The sequence below is a fragment of the Hippopotamus amphibius genome, chromosome 12 (assembly GCF_030028045.1).
Source record: "Hippopotamus amphibius kiboko isolate mHipAmp2 chromosome 12, mHipAmp2.hap2, whole genome shotgun sequence".
In the NCBI taxonomy this organism is placed as follows: Eukaryota; Metazoa; Chordata; class Mammalia; order Artiodactyla; family Hippopotamidae; genus Hippopotamus; species Hippopotamus amphibius.
Window position 1 is genome coordinate 73,250,933 of NC_080197.1, and position 22,273 is coordinate 73,273,205.

The window sequence follows — 22,273 nt, forward strand, 5'->3', positions numbered from 1 at the left end:
TCATTTGAAGCATCTTCCTCTGTTTCCTCATTTTGCATGACTCTCTGTGTTTCAGTCTGCATATTAAGTGAAACAATTAACTCCCCCAGTCTTGAAGGAGTGGTCTTGTGCAGGAGATGAAGCTTATTTATCCTTGCCCTAGCTTTTGGTTCTCTCTCAAACCTGTGTGTTATCTAAGTAGCCTGATTTATTCTTGATAGGTCCCAGTTGCTGAGAGTGTCAGTGTTCCAAAAAGAGTGATCTCAGTCAGCACCTGGTTTCAGGCTGATGGAAAGCCAGATCCTCAGGCAGCAGCTTTAAAGTATGTAAACATATATAGTCCTGTGGGTCTGCAAGTATTGACCCTGCTGACCTCCAGACCAGGAGATCTGGGGATATTTCCCTAGGCAAGAGTTGCAAGAATTAAGATTTCATATGAGTGTATAAGCTCATTTCTGGGAGGCACCAGCAAGCCATGACAAGGCCAGGGGAAGGGGGCCATGCTGGTGTCTTCCTGCCTATGTTCCCCACGAGTGCATCTGCAGCCTCTAGATGAGTAGCAATCCTGAGGCCTATCCCTCAGGTTGAAGCTCCAGGATGAGTAAGTGTCTTTTTCACAGGCAGAACCTGGGTGTGTTTCTTTCTGCTGTCTGTGCAGTGCCCTGGGTGTGGAAGCCTGTCTAGAACTGTCTTTCCAATTGTTACAGACCTGTGGGGCCCAGGAAGTTTAGCCCCTCTGGCCACCAGCACCAGGTGATCAAGAGGTGTCCTGTGCAAACTGTGCTTACCACCGCCCCCAGCCTTAGCAAGGCTGCAAGAGAATGTTGAGGGTGGGGCGCAGCTGCAGCTTTAGTGATGCAGGGGAAGAGTGCTGGGTGCAGGGCTTGCCTGCAGCTTGAGGGAGGCTGGGTGGGTGGGTGGGTGGCGGTGGGGGGGACACCTGCAGTTTTAGCCATGCACAATCACTTCTTTTGAATTACTTTCTCCCAGGGCCTCCTATTCAATCCTCTGTTAAGAAGTGCCCCTAGGGACTTCCCTGGTGGTGCAGTAGTTAAGAATCTGCCTGCCGAGAAGCTTCCTCTCGTCTCCTGGGAGGCAGAGGCCGCAGGGTCAGAGTTTAGTCACCCTCATCCCCAGACTTTATTCTCCTTCCAGGGAAGAAAATGACCAAATCCTTATCCAGGAAAAAGCACCCACCACCTCCCTTTGGACAACCTTGATCTCTGCCTTAGGGAGTGTCTCAAATGTTCTGTCTTCTCAAGGTTGCTCCCAAGGAAGTCTGTCAGTCCTTCTGACCTCAGTCCACTTGCACCCCACCCTCTGCCCTGACTCTGGCCACCTGTGCCAGCAGATCTCCTGGAGCTCCTCCCCCCACCCATGTTCCTGCCTGCGCCGGGCCTGTGTGCACAGCCTCTCTGCCGAGTGCTCCGCGTTGCTCTTGACCTGCCAGCAGTGGACATGGCACTCCCTTGGAGAGGGCCTTGCAGGTTTACACTGGAATAAGCCCACCTTTGCCCCTGCCCTGCTGGCTCCCAAGAGATTTTACCCAAAAGGGAGAATTTTCATTACTGGGAGGGCATTGGAGGGCTCCTTCCAAGAATCATGGGATGACAGAAGCATATTTAGGAAGAGCTTTTCCTCTGATCCCTGCTGTCTGTTGAAGGACACAGAATGATAAATATTTATTGTCTTAGATCATGCGTTTCTGATACCTCCCGCTCAAGGGGACCAAAAAGGACCCCAATGTAAATCCCACATAAAGGGAGTTAAGGGTACGTGTCTCCTCTCATTGGACACCTGGCACCGAGCCCTGTTGGTAGCCAGGCACTTGGTGTTGGGCCCTGCTTGTCCAGCTGCCTCTGCCACTTCCCAAGGGCTGCTGGGGGTCGAGCTGGGCAGGGAGGCACTGCCTGAGACCCGCAGGTCACCCCATTGTTGCTGTTGAGCCCATTCAGTCTTCAACCATCAGTCTCTCCATTTCCCCAAGGCCTTGGTTTTAAGAAGCACAGCAGGCCTTTTGTACCAGGCTTTTTGGTTTGTTTGTTTGGGGTATGTTAAAATATTAATTCTGAGATTTGTTTTTTAGTTGTATCCACCCTATTTCAGGTTATTTTCATTGATTGTCAGATGTGTATGGTTCTTTTTAACCCTTTCTGCTTTTGGGGTTTTTTTAGAGAAAACTTTGAAGATAAACTCTTTCTTGATATATACATATATATATATATATTTTCTTTAGCAACTTATCACTGGAATCAAAGGGAAAAAGTGATCCCTTTTTGCATTGGTTGTATTTGTATGTCACAAATAAAAGACACTTTGTTCAAAAAAAAAAAAAGAAAGAATCCGCCTGCCAATTCAGGGGACACAGGTTCTAGCCCTGGTCCAGGAAGATCCCAGATGCCAGAGCAACTAAGCCCATGCACCACAACTGCTGAGCCTGTGCTCTAGAGCCCGTGAGCCATAACTATTGAGCCCACGTGCCGCAACTACTGAAGTCTGTGTGCCTAGAGCCCATGCTCCACAGCAAGAAAAGCCACCTCAATGAGAAGCCTGTGCACCACAACAAAGAGTAGCCCCCACTCACCACAACTAGAGAAAACCCACGTGCAGCAATGAAGGAAGAGCCAACACAGCTAAAAGTAAATAAATAAATATTTTTTTAAAAAAGTCCCCCTAAAGTTACACCTCACTCAATCCCAGACATGAATCTGTATTGAATGAGTTAACTGGCATAGTGACATGTCCCATGACCTTCAAAGGTAGCTTTCTTTGACACCTGTTTATAAGAATTTTGAAGGATTTCAAGAAAGGTGGGTTGAAAGTTCCTCATAAGGAGCTTTGCTGTCAAAGTTAAATAAAGTTCATTCTCACTAGAACATAAATTTTATCCTCTGGAAATGACTCAGAGCCTGTCAGACAGAGTTTAGCCTTGAGAGTAATGAAGCAATCACTGAGAGCATCAACACTTTCAGGGAATCTGTGACCAACTTATGAACTCTGTTTGGAGGCACTGGGGTGGAGCTTGTTTGCCAACAGCAGCCACATAAAGCCTGGTAATTTTGAAAGGTCTCAGACACCAGGCTGAGGGCCGGGAGCTGAGCACAATACGATAACTGCAATTTGTCCCTAGCTATGGGGAAAGGCAGACGTCTTCACTCGTGTCTCACACTATTTCTAGTCCTGTTTTCTACCAACGTCTCAGACTCTGCAGAACCGTAAGTCTCACCCACAGTCCCTTCCTCAAGAGTCTGTTTTTTCGTTTCAGTCTCTCCCTTATATCTTTGCTTTGCCTTTCCTGTTAAATGCTACCCTTCCATTCCTTAAGATATCTTAAAATTATAATAGAGTAACACATTTTGTCTTTCCTCTCTCCTACATTCTTGAAGTAATGTTTTTCATTGTGTCAGTAATAGTCATTAAGAAGCATGATTTGATTAGACACTGAAACCTCAGGCTCCACCCTCACAGAATCATCCTTTCAGATGGAAGGTATTGACTACAAAAATATTTAAAATGTACAATCGGAAGTAATTTAACTCATGTTGTAGATTTATGTGTACAGAAAGCAATGAACACATTAAATTATATCATGAGCATATAATTTGCAAAATTCATACTGTGCAAAACTGACAAACAATTCAATTTATCCTACAAATAAATTGTCTCAGAAAGAGAAGCAGAGAGAGCGTGTAGAGTTAGAGATTTAAAAGGCATATCAGTCAATCAACCTATCACAATGTATAGACCTAGTTCTGATCCTGATTCCAAAGACATTTTTTTTTTAAATATCATGACAGCGGGGTGGTGGGATGAATTGGGAGACTGGGGTTGACATATGTACATTAATATGTATGAAATAGATAACTAATAAAAAAATTAATTTAAAAAAGAGGCAAGAACCATCATGACATTTTAATAAGCAGTTAAGAATTTGTACTGGCTGAATATTTAAATATTTATGATATTAAAATATTTTGCTAAATGTTTATGAATAATAATGTGTTTTTGTATAAAAAAAATCCTTTTCCTCTGGAAATACATACTGAAATATTTACGAGTTTGCTTCAAAATGATAATGGGAAAGGTGAAGTGGTGAAGAGGAGAATGTAAATGGGAAAGTGGATGGGATATAGGAAAGGCAAGAGTGTTCTAGATTGTTGGTTATTAGAACTGAGTACTATGAGCTTAGTAGTTTATTATATTAGGATAATATTGTGGATATATTTGGATTCATTTTATTATTTTGTCTAATTTTATGTATATTTGAAATTCTCCATCATAAAAGCTTTAAAATTAGAAGCAAATAACAATGAAAGTTACAAACATTTAGAATTGAACAAAAATTAAAACATTACATATCAAAATACCTAGTTTATTTGTTTAACTACCCGGTACACATAGAAGTACATTTTCTAAATCTAAACTAGCTGTATGTATTGAAAAATCAAGAAAGATTGTTAAATGGATGAAATGAATTAGAAAAAAAGCTAGAAAAATGAAAAAAAGGAAAATAGAAAGACTGTTGACAGAGAAATTGTGAAGAACAGAAATTAATAAAATGCAAATCAACAAAATGATAGAATCAAGAAAGCAAAAAAGTCAGTATTCTAAAGATTAATAAAATAGATAATCAGTAAATTTGAACACCTCAATGAAAAATATAACGCTCTAGAAGAATAAAAATTATACAAATTATCAAAATTGAGGTTAGATTGTTTTGAAAAATTGAATAAACCATTGAACATAAATGAAAGTGAATTAAGAGTAAAAAGTATTCCTTCACTTACAAATGACAGTAGCGTAACAGTATTTTACAGAAGAATTTCACCAAGATTTCAAGGAAATGATAATCCCTATCCTAAAAACACTATTTAGAGAGCAGAAAAAGAATCACAAGAATCACACACAAAAAAGAAAATTAAATATCAATCTCACTTATGAACATAAAAGTAAAATGCAAAATAAAATATTGCCAATTTGTTTCCGTTGTGTATTTAGTTAATTTTACATTAGCTGTTATTAACAGTAAACCCTAAAACTCAGTGACAAACCACAGTAATCCCAGCAGATGGAGGCTTTGTCATTTTCAGTGTGTCACTTCCAAACACTCAATCAGCAAGCAGTGAGACTGAAGGCGCCCACAGGAAGTTTTAATATGGCAAACCTGGATATAATGTACATCATATTTACTTATACTCAGTTATATGATGAGACAGTCTATTCAGGAGGAAAAGGAAAGAAACTTGGTCAGAACTAGCCAGTCTCTGCTACAAGAGTCAAGTGTATTATGGTTATGTGTGTTTACGTAGCTATGTTTTCCAGTTATCTACCTAGAATATAATGAATTAAAATAGCAATTTATTATCTTTCTCTCACGGTTCTATGGTTTGACTGGGTTCACCTACAGGGCAGTGTTTGCTTTGGTTCTCTCTTGTAGCTGAAGTCAGATGTTGGCTAGGGCTATGGTCCTCTGAAGATTCAACTGGACTGGGTATCCAAGATGGTTCCTTGGACAGCATGCATTTCATACTGGCCATCACCTGGTGGCTCATCTAGAAATGCTGAACAGAGTGTCAACATATGTCCTCTCCAGATGGCTCAGGATTCTCACAGTGTGGCAGCAGGATTCCAAGAGACTGTGCCCCAAGTATGAGCATTCTAGGGAACCAAGGCAGAAACTGAACAGCCTCTTAGGACCTAGCTTTGGAAGTCACATAGTACCACTTTCATCATTTACCCTTTTTCAAAAACGAGTCATAGGACAAGCTCAGATTCAAGGGAAGGGAACCATAAGGCTGCAAATACTAGAAGGTGTGGTTTATTGAGGAACAATCTTTAGACACTAGCTTTCATAATCTTCCATAAGGCCCCTACTGATTTGCATCTCTCTTACATGTAAAAAACACTCACCCATGTTGCCTTCCAACATTTGATGTCTCGTCATATTATGACATCAGCCTCAGGCTTGAAATCTGGGATCTCGTCATCTAAATTAGGTCCAAGGACAGATGAGACACCTTGGGGTCATCTGCCTTAATTTCAGGTCCTCAAGCATAGTTCATCTCAATCTGAAGATCTGTGAGCTAAAGGGAAAAGTTATCTGCTGCCATTCTGCTGGCGATAATCATAGCACAACTCTTACAGATACTTCTGTTTTAAAAGGTAGAGAACAGGAGGCACACATCAGTTATTGGTCCATAGCCACTCTGAAATCTACCCAGGCACATGTCACCAGTTCTCTGATTAGTATTCAGTCTTGCATCCTCAAAATGGCTCTCTGTGGCTTCAGAATTCACTCCACACTCTAATTCATCCTTTACTTTCCATGAGAAAGGGCATATGTTTTCAGCTGAGATATATTCTCAGTCTTCTTCCTGTCTATAGAATTTTGAAGGCTCTGAAGTCTCTTTTAATTTTGAACTGTCTCTGTCCTTTGACGTCCCATCTGGCAGTGCTTCTGTTAGTATAATTCTCTTTTAAAATGTCATGTGTTTTATATCAATTTTAATGAGATTTATTCCATGAGACAAAAGCAACACCCACAAATCTCTCCAACAGGTACATCTCTACCTTCGGTCACCTATGAGGCTTCTGTAAACAAGGTTATTAGAATTCCTGTTCTCTAGCAAATATAGTCCGAAAGGAATACCCTTAAATTTTTTAGAAGTCATTTTTTTCTACTTAAAAGTTGCTAGGCATACCCTTATTGAGTTCTGCATCTTAACACTGGATGCTACAGTCAAAACTTTGACTTCATTTTTATTGCAAGGGTACGTTTACTGTCCTGGATTTGATTTTTCTCATGATGCCCAGGAATAAACATGAAAGAAATGTTTAAAACATGTATAAGAAAAACTTTAAAATAGTAATGAAGAACACACAAAAAAACTTGAACAAATGTTAAAACACTATATTTTTAGATTGGTTAAGTCAGCATCATAAAAATATCAAATGTCAATTCTCCCTATATTTATTTATAAATCTTATGTAATCTCAATTCAAATAACACTAGGATCAGAGATGCTGGTTCTAAAATTCATATTTAAAAAAACACAAAAGATATGTGAATATATATATGTCCCTGGTTCTTGGCACAGCACTCCTAAAACCCTTGGAATTTCCTAAGTGATAAGAGTACTTGGAGCATCCTTTGTTCGAATACTCAGTCTTTGACCCTAGCTCTTGACACAGAGCTCCTAAATCCACTGGAATTTTTTAGGTGTAAGGAGGTCTTTTCTTCTAATGAGGCAATTTTTGGTGGGCTCCTGGATAGCTTCAGGATGGGGGCTGGTGAGCAAGCCATGATTAGAATCTATTCCTGCCAAACATAACAACTTCAATCTCTACACCTCAATGTTCTGGGCTGCTGCACCCCCTGCTGTTTCATGCTTAGGTGTGTATGATACCTCATTCATTTCAGTTAATTTACAAGAAACTTATCCATTGGCCTGATGAGGTTGTCTCTCATTTTCAGCCCTACTGTGCGTTTCTATCTCTGTTTTCAGCATCCTTTAAACTGGCCATTAGAAAAAGGAAAGGAAAGGAGAGAAATGGACGTTTGTTTGATTCAGAAGCCCAATTTTAATTCAGTTGCTGTCCTTTTGGTCAGAGAATTCTCAACCTACACAACATATTTGTAAAGGAATTTTGTCCATTCATTTTTTATTTTTATGTGTGTTTTCTTTTCTTCTTTTTTTGGGGGGGGGGTAGGAAAATCAAATACTGATGTGATTTTATATTTGCATGGTATTTTAAACATCTCAGAGACTTTTCTATGCATCTCATTTTATCTAAACTGTTCCAGAGAAAAAGCCGGAAGCAATGTAAGAAACCATTCTCCTTGGCCTTATTGTAGACCATAATCACAAGGCACAGCATTTCACAATAGAAAACTTGGAAGAAATCTTTGAAGATGATCCAAAAGATCTGATTTAGAATGTGAGAATTTTGTAGGAAACAAGGGATTTCTCAATCACAAGTATTACATAGGCTGACAGGAGGGAGGGTAGGAGGGGATGTCAGCCAGAAATCTAAGAAGTCTCTCCCTAATCCAGACCACTTTTTAAAATTTCATCTTCATATTTTCCGAAGAGAGAAGAAGAAACTGGGTACTAGTCCCCTCCCTCAAATGATGTATGTAGTACCACTTATTACTAGACATTGTGATTGAATATTGCTGACGCATTTTTTCATAGAGAATGGTAGAAATCGGAAACAAAGACAAACACATTTTCCCAGCCTCTCACTGCTCCCAGAAAAAAAACAGTTAAGTTTCAATGCTAGTGCTCTTTATTGAATCCTGGGATTAAAATTCCAGATTCCCTGAACCATATTTTTTGCTTGCAGAAGCAGAAAGAATATATATATGTGTAAGGCAGTAACAGCATTATCAAACAAGGACAAAAGAAGAAATTGGGAGAAGGGTCATTTTATTCACTACTGTATAAGAAAATCATACAGAACAACAGAAGTCTCTATGTGTTTTTAACCAAAAATATGAGGTTATGGAGATATATATATATGAAAATGGGAATTTCCCAGATAATAAGACCCGCCTTCTCTTCCCTCTCCCTTTATCTTTTTTTTCCTCCCCCCACCCCCAGTCCTGCCAAAAAAAAAAGTTGTACAAACAAACCTTAACTGAAAGTATACAAGCCCACTTTTCTTTTCCAAAAATAAACAAAATATCTCTCAGTTTTCCCAGCATTTTTCCCTTCCTAATGTGGAAGAATAATTTACTAAATATTAACCAGTGTTTTGGTTTCACTGCTGAAAAGGATTTGGAAAAAATGTGATCTGTGCTCATTCTTATCCTCTGGTATTTTTCCCTCTCATTTCAAAAGTATAGCCAGATCCTTGTGTCCTTTTGCCTTAAGAATTTTCAAGGTTAGAAGCAGAGTTTGCTTAAAGATAACTTTGTGAAAGCCCTGGCTACTTGGGCAAATTATTCTACGTGATCCTGGGGAAGAGGAAAAAGAAGTCTTTTGCAGGGAGGTTAAAGGAGAAGCCCCACTGGCAGGAAGAATTCAAAACCAAGAGGTGGGTGGAGGTTTACGGGACCCAAGATTGTGGGCACCTGGGGCCCCTCCATCATTGCACCCAGGGTAAAAGACAGGACCTCTGAGTTAAGTGGCTGTGTGAGACAGACTCTGGGCCACAGAGCTCCCAGTCTCAGGAAACATTCCTTTTTCCAAATAGAGCATAGAAGCAGCCAAGCAACCAGGCTTCAAAGTGGCTGACATGTTGAACAATGGCATGGTCATATGAGGAGGAACCAGTTTCAAATAAAGACTAAAGCAATTTCCCAAATATTTTGCTTTACAGACCCCAGTGTGGGGAAAGCCTAGTTAAAACTAAGATTAATTCTCACCAGGAATTTTAGAAGAATGGAAGCAAAATCAGATTTAATTCAATCTAAGAAACTAAAGCAACGTTATTGTTCTCATTTTTTAATTGAAGTTTAGTTGACGTACAATGCTATGTTAGTTCCAGATGCACAACAGAGTGATCTATCTATACATTACAAACTGATCACCAAGATACATATACTTACCATCTGTCTCCATAAAAAATTCTTACAATATTATCGACTATATTCCCCATGTTGTACATCTCATCCCCATGACTCATTTATTTTCTAACTAGAAGCTTATATCTCTTAATCTCCTACACTTATTTCACTAATCCCCACACACCTGTTTATTCTCTGTATCTATGAGTTGGTTTCAGTTTTGTAATGTTTATTCCTTTTTTTTTCTCCAATTCCACATGTAACTGAAATAATATGGTATTTGTCTTTCTCTGCCTCACTTATTTCACTTAGCATACTATTCTCCAGGTCCATCCATGTTGCCACAAATGGTAATATTTCATTCTTTTTTTATGGCTGAGTAATATTCCATTGTATTTATATAACACATTTTCTTTATCCATTCATCTGTCAATGGACACTTGGGTTGTTGCCGTATCTTGGTTATTGTAAATAATGCTGCAATAAACAGGGGTGCATATATCTTTTCAAATTAGTATTTTTGTTTTATTTGGATAAATACTCAGGAATGGAATTGCTGGTCATATGGTAGCTTTATTTTTAATTTTTTGAGGCATCTCCATAGTATTTTCCATAGTAACTTCACCAATTTAGATTCGCATCAACAATGTACAAAGTTTCCCTCTTCTCCACATCCTCACCAAGATTTGTTACTTTCTGATAATTGCCATTTTGACAAATGTGAGTTGATATCTCACTGTGACTTTGATTTGCATTTCCCTGATGATTCGTGATGTTGAGCACATTTTCATACACCTGTTGTCCATTTGTCCATCTTTATTGAAGAAATGTCTATTTGAAAAAATGGTCATTTGGGGGAAAAAATTGCCCATTTTTAAATCAGGTGATTTATTTTTTGCTATTGAGTTCTATGACTTCCTTATATATTTTGGACATAAACCCTTTATCAGATACCTGATTTGCAAATATTTTCTCCCATTCCATACATTACCTTTTCATTTTGCTGATGGTTTCCTCTGCTGTGCAGCAGCTTTTTAGTTTGATGTAGTCCCATGTGTCTATTTTTGCTTTTGTTGCCTGTGTCTTTAATGTCATATCTAAAAATCATTGTCAAGGCCAATGTCAAGAAGCTTTCTCATTGTCTTTTCTTCTATGAGTTTTACAGTTTCAGGTGTTATGCTAAAGTCTGTAATCCATTTTGTGTTTTTTTTTTTTTTGTATGGTGTAAGATTTGCATGTGGATATCCAGTTTTCCCAAGACAATTTATTGAAGAGACTATCCTTTCCCCATTGTGTATTCTTGCCCCCCTTGTCAAAGATCAATATACTGTAAACGTGTGGATTTATCTCTGGGCTTTCTATTCTGTTCCATTGGTCAATATGTCTGTTTTTATGCCAGTACCATATTGTTTTGATAACTATAGCTTTGTAATATAGTTTGAAATCAAGACAAATGATGACTCCTGATCTGTTCTTCTTGCTTAAGATTGCTTCAGCAATTCAGTATCTCTTATGGTTCCATATGAATCTAGGATCTTAAGTGGTCAATTCTAATATCTTGTTGATCACCTATTCCTAGAATTCCTACTGTAGAAATATATTGTAAGAAGATTGATAAATGAAAAGACTTTTATAAATTTTGTATATGACATTAGTAGTCTTTGCATCTTTCAGAGAGCATAAGAGTTGCCAAAGGAGAAAAAATAATATATTTATTTTCTAAATATCAGCAATGAACAAGTAAAATACACTTCTCAAAATTTGTAGGACACAGAAAACACAGTGTTTAGAGGGAGATTCATAGCATTGAATGCATATATGAGAAAAGAAAAAACACCTAACATCAGTAATCTACGCTTTTATCTTAGGAAACTAGAAAAAGAAGAGCAGATTAAATCCAAAGCAAACATAAGAAAAGAAATATTTAAAAATTAGAGCAGAAATCAATGAAATTGAAAAGAGGAAATCAATAGAGAGAATCAATGAAACCAAAAGCTGATTCTTTGAAAAAAATCAACAAATTAATAAGCCTCTAGCAGGCCAACTAAGAAACAAAGAAAGGTGATACAAATTGCTGATATCAGAAATGAAAAAAAAAAAAAAAAGAAATGAAAGGACATCACTAGAGATCTCACAGACATTAAAAGGATAACCAAGGAATACTATGAACAATGCTATGCCCACAAGTTTAATAACCTAGATGAAAGGAACTAATTCCCTGAAAGACACTACTGCCAAAATTCCCACAAGAATAAATAGACAATTCAAACTGACCTCTATCTATTGAAGAAATGGAATCAATAATTAGTAACCTTGCAAAACAGAAGCCACCAGGCCCAGATAGGTTCACTGGTGAATTTTATCAAACATTTAAGGAAAGAGCTTTACCAGTTCTCTACAATCTCTCTTCCACAAGATGGAAGAAGAGGAAATACTTTCTCATTTTATAAGGCCAGCATTATCATAATATAAAACTATACCAAGACAATATAAGAAAATAAAACTACAGACCAATATCTATCATGAGCATAGGTGCAAAATCTTCAAAAAAAAATTAGTAAATCAATGTCAACAATGTATAAAAGAATTATACACAATGGCCAAGTGTGATTTATCCCAGGTATGCAAGGCTGGTTCAATATTTGAAAATCAATTAATGTAGCCCATCATATCAACAGGCTAAAGAAGAAATGATATGGTATCCGTAGATGCAAAAAAAGCATTTGACAAAACCCAACACCCATTCATGCTAAAAAAAAACTCTCAGCAAAATAGAAATAGAGAAGAACTTCCTCAACATGAAAAAAACATTTACTAAAAACTTACAACTAATATCACACTTAACGGTGAGAAACTAGAACCTTCCCACTAAGAACAGGAACAAAGGAAGTCCCTCTCATCACTTCTTTCCAACATCTTACTAGAAGTCCTAACTAATGCAATAAGACAATTAAAGGAAGTAACAGTTACACAGACTGAGAAAGAAATAAAACTCTGTTCAAAGATGGCATGATTGTTTATGTGACTATGACTAATGTTACAGTTCTTTTGTTGATTCCTTCAGATAGCTGCATAAAGTGGTAATAATAAGGCTGCAGGATACAAGGTTAATATAAAAAGTCAGTTGTTCTCCTATATACCAGCAATAAACAAGTAAAAGTTGAAATTAAAAATATAGTACCACTTACATTAGCACCCCTCAAAAATGAAATACTTAGATATAAATCTAACAAAATATATACAAAACCTATAAGAAGAAAACAGAAAATTCTGATGAAAGAAATCAAAGAAGAATCAAATTAATGGAGAGATATTGCATGATCATGTATAAGAAGACTCAATATTGTCAAGATGATAGTTCTTTCCAGTTTGATCTATTCACTCAATGCAATCCCAATTAAAATCCCAGCAAGTTATTTTGTGGATATCAGTATTCTAAAGTTTATGTGGAAAGGCAAAAAACCCAACACAACACCTAAAGAAAAGAACAAAGTTGAAGGACTGACACTATCCAACTTTGAGATTTACTGTAAAGCTACAGTAATCGAAAGAGGATGGTATTGGTGAAAGAAGAAACAAACAGATCAGTGGAACAAAATAGAGAGCCCATAAAATGACCCACATAAGTACTGTCAACTGACCTTTGAGAAAGAAATAAAGGCAATACAATGGAACAAAGATAGGCTTTTCAACAAATAATGTTAGAACATGCAAAAAAAGGAAAGAAAAGAAAAGAAAAATAAGGAATCTGGACAGAGACCTTACACTCTTCAAAAAATTAACTCAAAAATGTATCATAAACCTAAATGCAAAATACAAGACTATAAAACTCTAGAAGACAACATAGGAGAAAATCTAGGTGACATTGGTTATGGTAATGACTTTTTTAGATACAAAACCAAAGGCACTATCCATGAAAGAACTAATTGATAAGCTGAACTTCATTACAATTAAAAATCTTCTCCGTGAAAGACTATCAAGAAAATGAGAAGACAAGCCGCAAAGTGGCTTTTCTATTTATTTTAACTAGATACTAATTAAGCAATCCCTGAAGGAATTAAACTTCCTCACAGAATAAATAGCATTTTACCAAGGTAACCCTGTTTATCTGTCTAGGCTTGTCTGTTTGTTTATTTTTCCTTAATTTTGTTTATTTTATAAACAGCACATGCTACAAAGTAAATTTGAAAAATGTAGCAAGCCACAAAGGAAGTAAAAATCAGCTACCTCTTCCCTTCATTTTCTGAATAATTCAGCCCAACACCACTAGATGGGGCTAAGTAAGATAGATGTCACACCAAGTTGAAGAGAATTAAGATAGCCGATGGTGGAGTGTACAACTCTGACAGAGTGAGAAGAAGGTTTACAAAGGAGGGTACCCTGGCTCAAGCTATCAAAGCCAGAGCAAAATGAGGAGGGTGTCCTTATGGAGGGATAGCCTATGTGTGGGACATCAGAAGCCAAACAGGGGCTTCCTAAGTGGCACAGTGGTTAAGAATCCACCTACCACTGCAGGGGACACGGGTTCGATCCCTGCTCCAGGAAGATCCCACATGCTACGGAGCAACTAAGCCCGTGTGCCACAACTATCGAGCCCATGTGCTGCAGCTATTGAAACCCATGAGCCTAGAGCCCGTGCTGGGCAACAAGAGAAGCTAGGGCAATGAGGAGCCTGCGCACCACAATGAAGAGTAGCCCCCACCACAACTAAAGAAAGCCCACGCACAGCAAAAAAGACCCAACACAGCCAATAAAATAAACAAGTTTATATAAAAAAAAAAGCCAAATGGAGTACGTATGAATTTATGTATATGTGTTTGAACATACATAAACTCCCTAGTTCTATTTGCTGAGAAAGCCTGGGAGTAGTGACACCCTAAAAATAATGGGCATACCTACAGCCCATTTCTTGATTGCTAATGTCATTTGCTTAAAAAAAATAGGTCCTTAAAGAAATATTGATTTCAGGTATAGAGAAGGAAAATTATAACATGAGCCTGAAATATCTTGAGTCAGAAGATAAGTAATGGCTCAAGAATGATAAGGACATGTCAAAAGGACCCAGAAGCCAGCTTAAATGATTTTTACTGGCCAAATCTGACACTATTTGAGCATCAAAGTAAATAAATAACAGATTATAACCCATTAAATAAAGTAGGAAAATATGACTCTATACTGGCATAAACAAATAAATGCATTGAAATTTTGATTAGAAACAGGACATTTACACGGTCTGAGAGTACCTCCCCATAAAATATTTATTAGTTACGAAGGAAAAAAATAACCTTATAGACAAGAAGTCTGGCACATATCACCTTAAGTGATTGGATTTACTTATTTTTTTCCTTTTTTTTAAGCTCTTTATTGGAATATAATTGCTTTACACTGTTACCAGTTTTTGCTGTACACCAAAGTGAATCAGCTGTATTTATACATATATCCCCATATCCCCTCCCTCCCACGACTCCCTCCCACCCTCCCTATCCCAGCCCTCTAAGTCATCACCCATCGTTGAGTGGATCTCCCTGTGTTATGCAGCAGCTTCCCACTAGCTATCTGTTTTATATTTGGTAGTGTATATATGTCAATGCTACTCTCTCACTTCATCCCAGCTTCCCCTTTGCCCCCCACCCTGTGTCCTCAAGTCCGTTCTCCACATCTGCATCTTTTATCTTGCCCTGTCACTAGGTTCAAGTGATTGGATTTAATTTTGTCCGAAATGGAAGAAATTAAAACATGTGCCACCTAACTGGTTACGAAGGTGAAGAGCACATCATCACCCTGGGATATCCCTGCTGGAGATGCATGCGCCTTCTGGGCATCTCTACCTGCGTGTCTTGTAAACACACCACACTCTTGCCCTCTCCTCACTTTTCTCAGTTCCTATGGGAACTGCATTGGCAATGCCATTATCATCAGTTAATCAGCTACATTTGCTCTCCCTACCTCCATTCTAAATCCTAATCTGAAGCACCATTATCTCCCACACTGCAAGAACAATCCTCCTGGTGTGACATCAGCATGATGGTGGCGTGAGAGGCTCTTTTTATCTCTCCCCTTCAACCTACAACCAGTAAAACATCCACACTTCAACAAAGGTGCCTCTGTTCAACACACCAGGACATCAGAAAATTTCAAACATCTGTGCATCTACAGGTGGGAGGACCCAGACACATAAAGGAAGCAGAGCCCGGGGAACGGTGGAAACAGTGCCTGCAGTCCTGGACCATCAGCCTTAGTGGCTGAGCCCACAGCCCCAGACAATCTTGTAGCATCAGGGGAAGAAGGCACATGACACTGGCCTCCTGGCTGCAGAGGTACCTGCAGCCACAAGGAATTAGACAACAATGGCAGCAGGGCCTGTGACCCTGTTCCTCCAGCCACAGAGGTGCCTGCAACTCCATCCCCCCTCCCACCCCCCAACAGTGGCAGCAGCCATGACCCAACAACCCCAGTCATGGCAGAGACACCCATGACCCTGGATCCCCACCTCTCCTCCCCTCACAGCATCAGAGCTTGCAACCCAGGAGGCCCTGGATGTGGCAGAGACACCTGCCATCCTGGTGCTCCAGGTGGTGATGCCAGTGGCACTGGAGCAGCAAGGCACCCATGATCCTGGAGGCAAGAGCAGTGAAAACGAGGGCACCAGGAAGCACCTCGGACAAAGGCAGCGGAGGGTGGAAAATGCAGATTCTCACATAGAAGCGGAGGCAGTAGCTCAAGTAAAAAAACCAAAAGACTTGTGCTACAGCGCCACCCACTGGAAAACAAGAGGAAGTCCTTGAATTATTAACTTAGTGAATCCTTCTTATCAAGTAAAAAAAAAAAAAAAAAAGCTTTACCTAAAGAAGAAAGGTGTTTGCTACCTCAGATGTGCTGGCAGAGGAACAACTCATCAAGCACCATGAAGAGTCATGGTGACATGAGAGCAGAAAAGGAAAATGACAATGTTCCAGAAACCAAACTTAAAGTCATGGGATATTGCAATCTAACTGATGAAGAATCTCAAGGAGCTACAAGAAAACTCAGAAAGGCAGTTCCATGAGCCCAGGAATAACATTAATGAACAGAAGAGATACTTTACGAAAGAGATTGAAACTCTAAAAAGGAACCAGATAGAAACTAGAGCTGAAGAACTCAATACATAAGATGAAGAATGTGTTAGAAAGCACTGAAAATAGAGCAGACCATACGGAAGAGAGCATTAGTGAGCTCAAAGATAGAAATCTAGAAATGACACAGGTGGAAGAGGAGAGAGAAGTAAGATCTTTAAAAAATGAAGAAATTCTAGGAGAACGATCCAACTCCATCTCTTTTACATTTTTCAAGTATAAAATTATCTTGTATTCAAATAATGATAATTTTACCTTTTCCTTTATACTTATCACCTATTTGTTTTGTTTTATTTTATTATATTTTATTTTTTTAGTACTGGATGAAACCTGTAGAACAAACTTAAAGAGTAGTGGAGATAGACTTTTTGTCTTATTTCTTACTGTAAATACTTTAATGTTTTCTTACTAAGCATGGTACTGACTTTCAGTGGATATTTAACTTTGTCAAAAGCCTTCCTACATCTACGGAAATAAAATGAACTTGGTCGTGGCATAAAATCAGTAATTCTTTAATGTGCTGCTGGATTATGTTTACTAACTTTTCATTTAAGACATTTAATTGATATTCATAAGTGAAATTAGTCTCTTTGTGTTATCTTTGCCAGGTTTGGAAATCAATGCTATCCTCAGTTCATACAAAGAATTTTGAGTTCCTTGTTTTTCTGTCCTCAAACGATTCTGATATTATTGGATGTGTCATTGGTACTTTGCTGTAAGAACTTGCTCCAGCAGTGCCACACTGACTGTCCTGTTTGTTCAAGTAGCATCCAGACCCCAACTGTTAGTGCTTTCTTTATGTCAACATTTTACACTCACACGAGGTCATGAAGAAAGAACCTCATTGCATTTTCGGGAGCAGTTATTCACCTTGAACTCAGTGTGTGCGCAATGAATGTTATGGATAGATAGACAGAAATAGGAAAGGAATAAAGTGCTGATAGCATAGGATGATGGAGTTGCCATTGTCTAACACGATGTCGGCAAGGAATCTAAAGAAATCATGATGTCTTTATAAAAAGTAGAGAAATGTGAGTTACATAGCTGGTAGCAAATTCATAGCTTAATTCACAATCAAATGACTATCCCTAGAATGTTAATAAATACATTTTAACTTGGAAAATGTTCTCTAATAGAACACATCAATTCCTCAATACTTAGCTTTTTCAGCTCTACATGTTCTATCAGTGACTAAACACACAAAAGGAATACTTATCAGTTTTGCAAATAACGGTGCTGGGAAAGACATCTCTGTGGACACTGGAATCACATTTGGAAAACTGAAAACAAAGACCAACATTTGTCAACACAGTATCCTTTTATATATTAATTTTAGGCATTTTTTCCCTCAACAATTATTTATAGAGCACCTAATATGAACAACTGGGCACTGTTATAGGCATTAATATGTATATACACTATATAAATTGTATATATATATAATACACATAGTATCATACAGTTACATATAATATATTTTATGTCATATAGTCATTTATATTTACATATAGTGTTATGTGGTCACATATATATGTGTGATGAAATATGCTAAGAAGAATAAAAAACAGAGTAAGGAAATAGAGGACAATGTGCATAGGACTGCTATTCTGGTAGAGTGGTCAGGAAAGGCCTTTGTGAGGAGGCATTGGAAAAGAGAAATGAAGAAGTAAAGGAGAAAATCTTATGTGTATTCCAAGTGCCCCAGGAAGAGAAAATAAGGAGTGCAAATGTCCTGAGGCAAAAGCAGAGTTTGTGCGTTCTAGAAACAGGAAAGGGACCAGTGTGACTTCAGCAGAGTGAATAAGATGGGGTCAAGCCATAAAAATGAGATCAGGCCATGGGAGGGAATAGCCAAATCCTGTAGGGTCTTGTAGGCTTTGGTAAAAGTTTTGGACTTTATTTTCAGGATCATGGAGAGATGTTAGAGGAGTTTCCCAGGGCATGATGTAATTATATTTTTATTTTAAAGGATTTATCTTGGCCTTTGTGAGAGAGTGGATTGTAAGAGAGAAGTGGTAGAATCATGCAGACAAGTTAGGAGATCTTGGACTAGTAGAGGTAAAGGATGATCATGGTTTAGACTAGAAAGGCAGTAGATGAAATAAAGAAAAGTGACCAGACTAAAGATATAGTCCTACTTGCTGCTAAACTTTAGGTTGGAAGCAGTAGAAAGGAAGAAACCAAGGATGAATCCACATATTTTTGGCCTGAGCAATTGGTTTAATGGAGATCCACTTACTGAGAGGAAAACTACTGAGAAGAGAAGAAGAACCAGATGTTTAATTCTGAACTTGTTGAATTTGAGGTGCCTATAGACTTCCGTGAAGTCAGAGTAAGCAGTTATTTAATACAATTCTGAATCAGAAGGGAGAGATACTTTGCAATGAGAAATTGCTTGAGAATGAGGATTTAAATATTGTCTAAATATAGCATTTGAAGCCCTAGGACAAGGAGAGATCCCTTTGGAGAGAATATGACTTGAGAAGAGAAGAAGTGAGAAGACTGAACTTTGAGACATGGCAATGTTTAAGTGTCAGGAAAACAAATAGTAAAGGATTCTGAACATCACTGACAGAATCAAAGATGTGCAGGGTGTTGAAATTCAAGTGAAGAAATTGCTTCAGGAAGTATTTCAAGAGAAGAGTGAGCAACTATGTCAGTTTCTTCTGAAAGACAGAATAAAATGAGAACTGAGAATTGACCACTGAAACTGGCAATATGGAGATCACAGGTGACTGACAGTGGAGATAAAGCCTGATGGGACTGGGTTCATGAAATAATGGGCAAAGAAGAAGTAGAAGTAGTAAGTTTGGACAAATATTAAGAGGAGGTTCGTGGAAAAGGGAAAAAAAATGGGGTAGTAGATAGAGGGATATGTATAGCCAAGAATTTTGTTTTTTCACAGATGGAATATATATCTATATGCTGTTAACAATAATGAGGTTGAAAGGAGAGATTTTTATGGTGTAGTAAAGAGGGGTAAATCAATTTAGTAATGAAATTTTTGATTATGCAAAAAAGAATGAGTTCCAGTAAAAAAAAAAAAACGGTTTGGATTTAGATGCATACACAGTTCATCCTGCAACACAAGAAAAGACAGAGTAATAGGTACAGATGCAGATGAGCTGATAGTTTCAGTATTGGGGGAAGATGATCAAAGTTTTAATTTTGATCGCTTCTGTTATCTCAGTGAAATAAGAAGCCATGTCATCAGTTGAGAGAAAAGAAGAAAGGCATTGTTTACAAAAACAATGAACTGGGAGAGTGAGGGGATAAAATACTTGAGCAATATAGTAGCACTGCACAGAGGCTGTGTTTGTACCAAAGTCTATAGTTGTGAATTTAAAGTGAGATCTGTCAGCATGCTCACATGTTTTCATCAGCCACATGCTTTATATATATATATATATATATATATATATATATATATATCTTTATTGGAGTATAATTGCTTTACAGTGTTGTGTTAGTTTCTGCTGTACAACAAAGTGAATCAGCTATATGTATACATATATCCCCATATCTCCTCCCTCTTGAGCCTCCCTCCCACACTCCCTATCCCACCCCTCTAGGTCATCACAAAGGACAGAGCTTATCTCCTTGTGCTATGTAGCAGCTTCCCACTAGCTATCTATTTTACATTTAGTAGTGTATATATGTCAATGCTACTCTTTCACTATGTCCCAGCCTTCCCATCCCCTCACATTCTTAATTTTTATGCAGGGGAATGTAAACTCCCCAATGGTAGAAACATATGGTTTTTGTTAACCACAGAACAGTGTCTGGTACAAAGTATGAATTAAAATATATGTGGTCCAACTAAATAATACCCATCTACCCCACTTGACTGCTTTGCTTCACAATATCCCAGTACTTAATAAAGAGCCTGGTTCATAGTAGGCTTAAATATTGACTGAATGGATGAATAACCCAATTAATCAATCTCTTTTTTTCCCTTCACTTCTGAACTTTATACCCAAATCCCTACTAAATAGCTTCACTGAATTTCACAAGAGAGCCTCAAATCCAACATATCTAAGACTCTACCTGAGAGTTTCTCTACATCTGTTACTAGCAAGATAATCCACTAGAGCCCTAGTGAGAAACCTATAGTCATTCTCTATTTACCATCTCTAAAATGGAAAAGTAGTATATTAGATGTGTCCTTTATATCAATAGTGTATCAGACAAGATAAAATGCAGTACTGTAACTTTTCTCTGCAATATGCTCATCAGTATTAAACTAGTAATTAAGTCATGTCCAGTACACTTCAAATCCATATTTTTCTCACTCTCCCTATTGTTGCAATCTTACTTTAAGTCCTTCTTTTCTCTATCTATTTAGAATGCATTTTGCATCTGTCTGTGCATTAGCTAGGAATCCCTCTGGCAATAAATAACAGAAAAGCAATAAGCAATTGCTAAACAAATAGGGAAGAAGTCCACAGGTTGACATTCCAAGGTTGACACAATTACCCAATAATACTGGCAGAGACCAAGGCCCTTTCTATCTTTTGGACTTGCTTAGCGTGCAGACCTTGATCCTCCTGCTTGTTGCTTTGTTGACTCAGGATGGCCATTGAAACTGCAAGCATTACAACCATTTTCCATGCAGGAAGAATGAATTAAAACATTCATTGGTGTGCCCACTGAAACTTTCTCTTTTTATTAAAAAAGCAAAAGTTTTCCATAAGCCCCACCCAGAATTTTTCCGTTTATATGTCACTGGCCAGACTAGATCAAATAGCTACCCTTACCTAGTTTGAAGATGGCTAGGGAGAAAGATGCTGTGTGAGTAGGTTAAGCCAGTGAGCATCATCTGCCATAGTTTGGCAAATATCATTTTAATTTTTGAGACTTAGCTCAAAAGTTATATCTTATCTGTTTACTTATTTGTTCATTGGGTTTATTATTTATTTACTATTTATATAGCACCCAGTACATACCAAGTACTGTTATTAGCACTGGGGCTACAGCAATGAGCGGAATCCCTTCCCTTGTGGAGCTTCCATCCCAGCCTTGACCTTTTGACACAATATTTCTACTTCTAGTAATTTACCATACAGACTACTCTGCAAAGACAAGCATGCTCATTGATGCAATAACTACAAAACAAAAACCTGATTGATTATCTATATGGTATTGATTTATTATAATATATATATAAAGTAATTATTCAAAAGAATATATCTCTCTTAATAGAGATATTTATGCTGACATGAGAAGTATCTGCAATATATATTTTAATGGAAAAGTTGCAGAACAAAATGTATGATATAATAAAATCACACTTCTGAAAGAAAATCCATCCTAAAATTCATGGGGAATCTTGAGGGACCCTGAATAGCCAAACAATTTTGAAAAAAAATAAAGCTGGAGGGTTTTCACTTCTTGTTTTCAAAACATTACAAAGCTACATTAATCAAAACAGCATGGTACTGGCATAAAGACAAATAGATCAATGGAAGAGAATAGAGAAATGATCTTCAACAACAGTGCCAAGACCACTCAATGGTGAAAGGATAGTCTCTTCAACAAATGGTACTGGGAAAAGTGTATATCTATCTGCAAAAGAATAAAGTTGGACCCTTATCTTACATCACATACAAAAATTAACTCAAAATGGATTAAAGAAATAAATGTTAAGACCTAAACCTATAAAACTCCCAGA

The 22,273-nt window shown here is 37.8% G+C and overlaps 1 protein-coding gene across 1 annotated transcript in view; it reads left to right on the forward strand.

Moving 5' to 3' along the window:
• Positions 1-3,080: 3,080 nt before the first annotated feature.
• Positions 3,081-22,273, forward strand: part of A2M (alpha-2-macroglobulin) — a 75,594-nt gene continuing 56,401 nt past the window's right edge. The window contains exon 1 of the mRNA XM_057702599.1: positions 3,081-3,194. Within this exon, the coding sequence (XP_057558582.1) occupies positions 3,112-3,194 (83 nt within the window). The 5' untranslated portion in view covers positions 3,081-3,111. The remainder of the gene's footprint in view (positions 3,195-22,273) is intronic.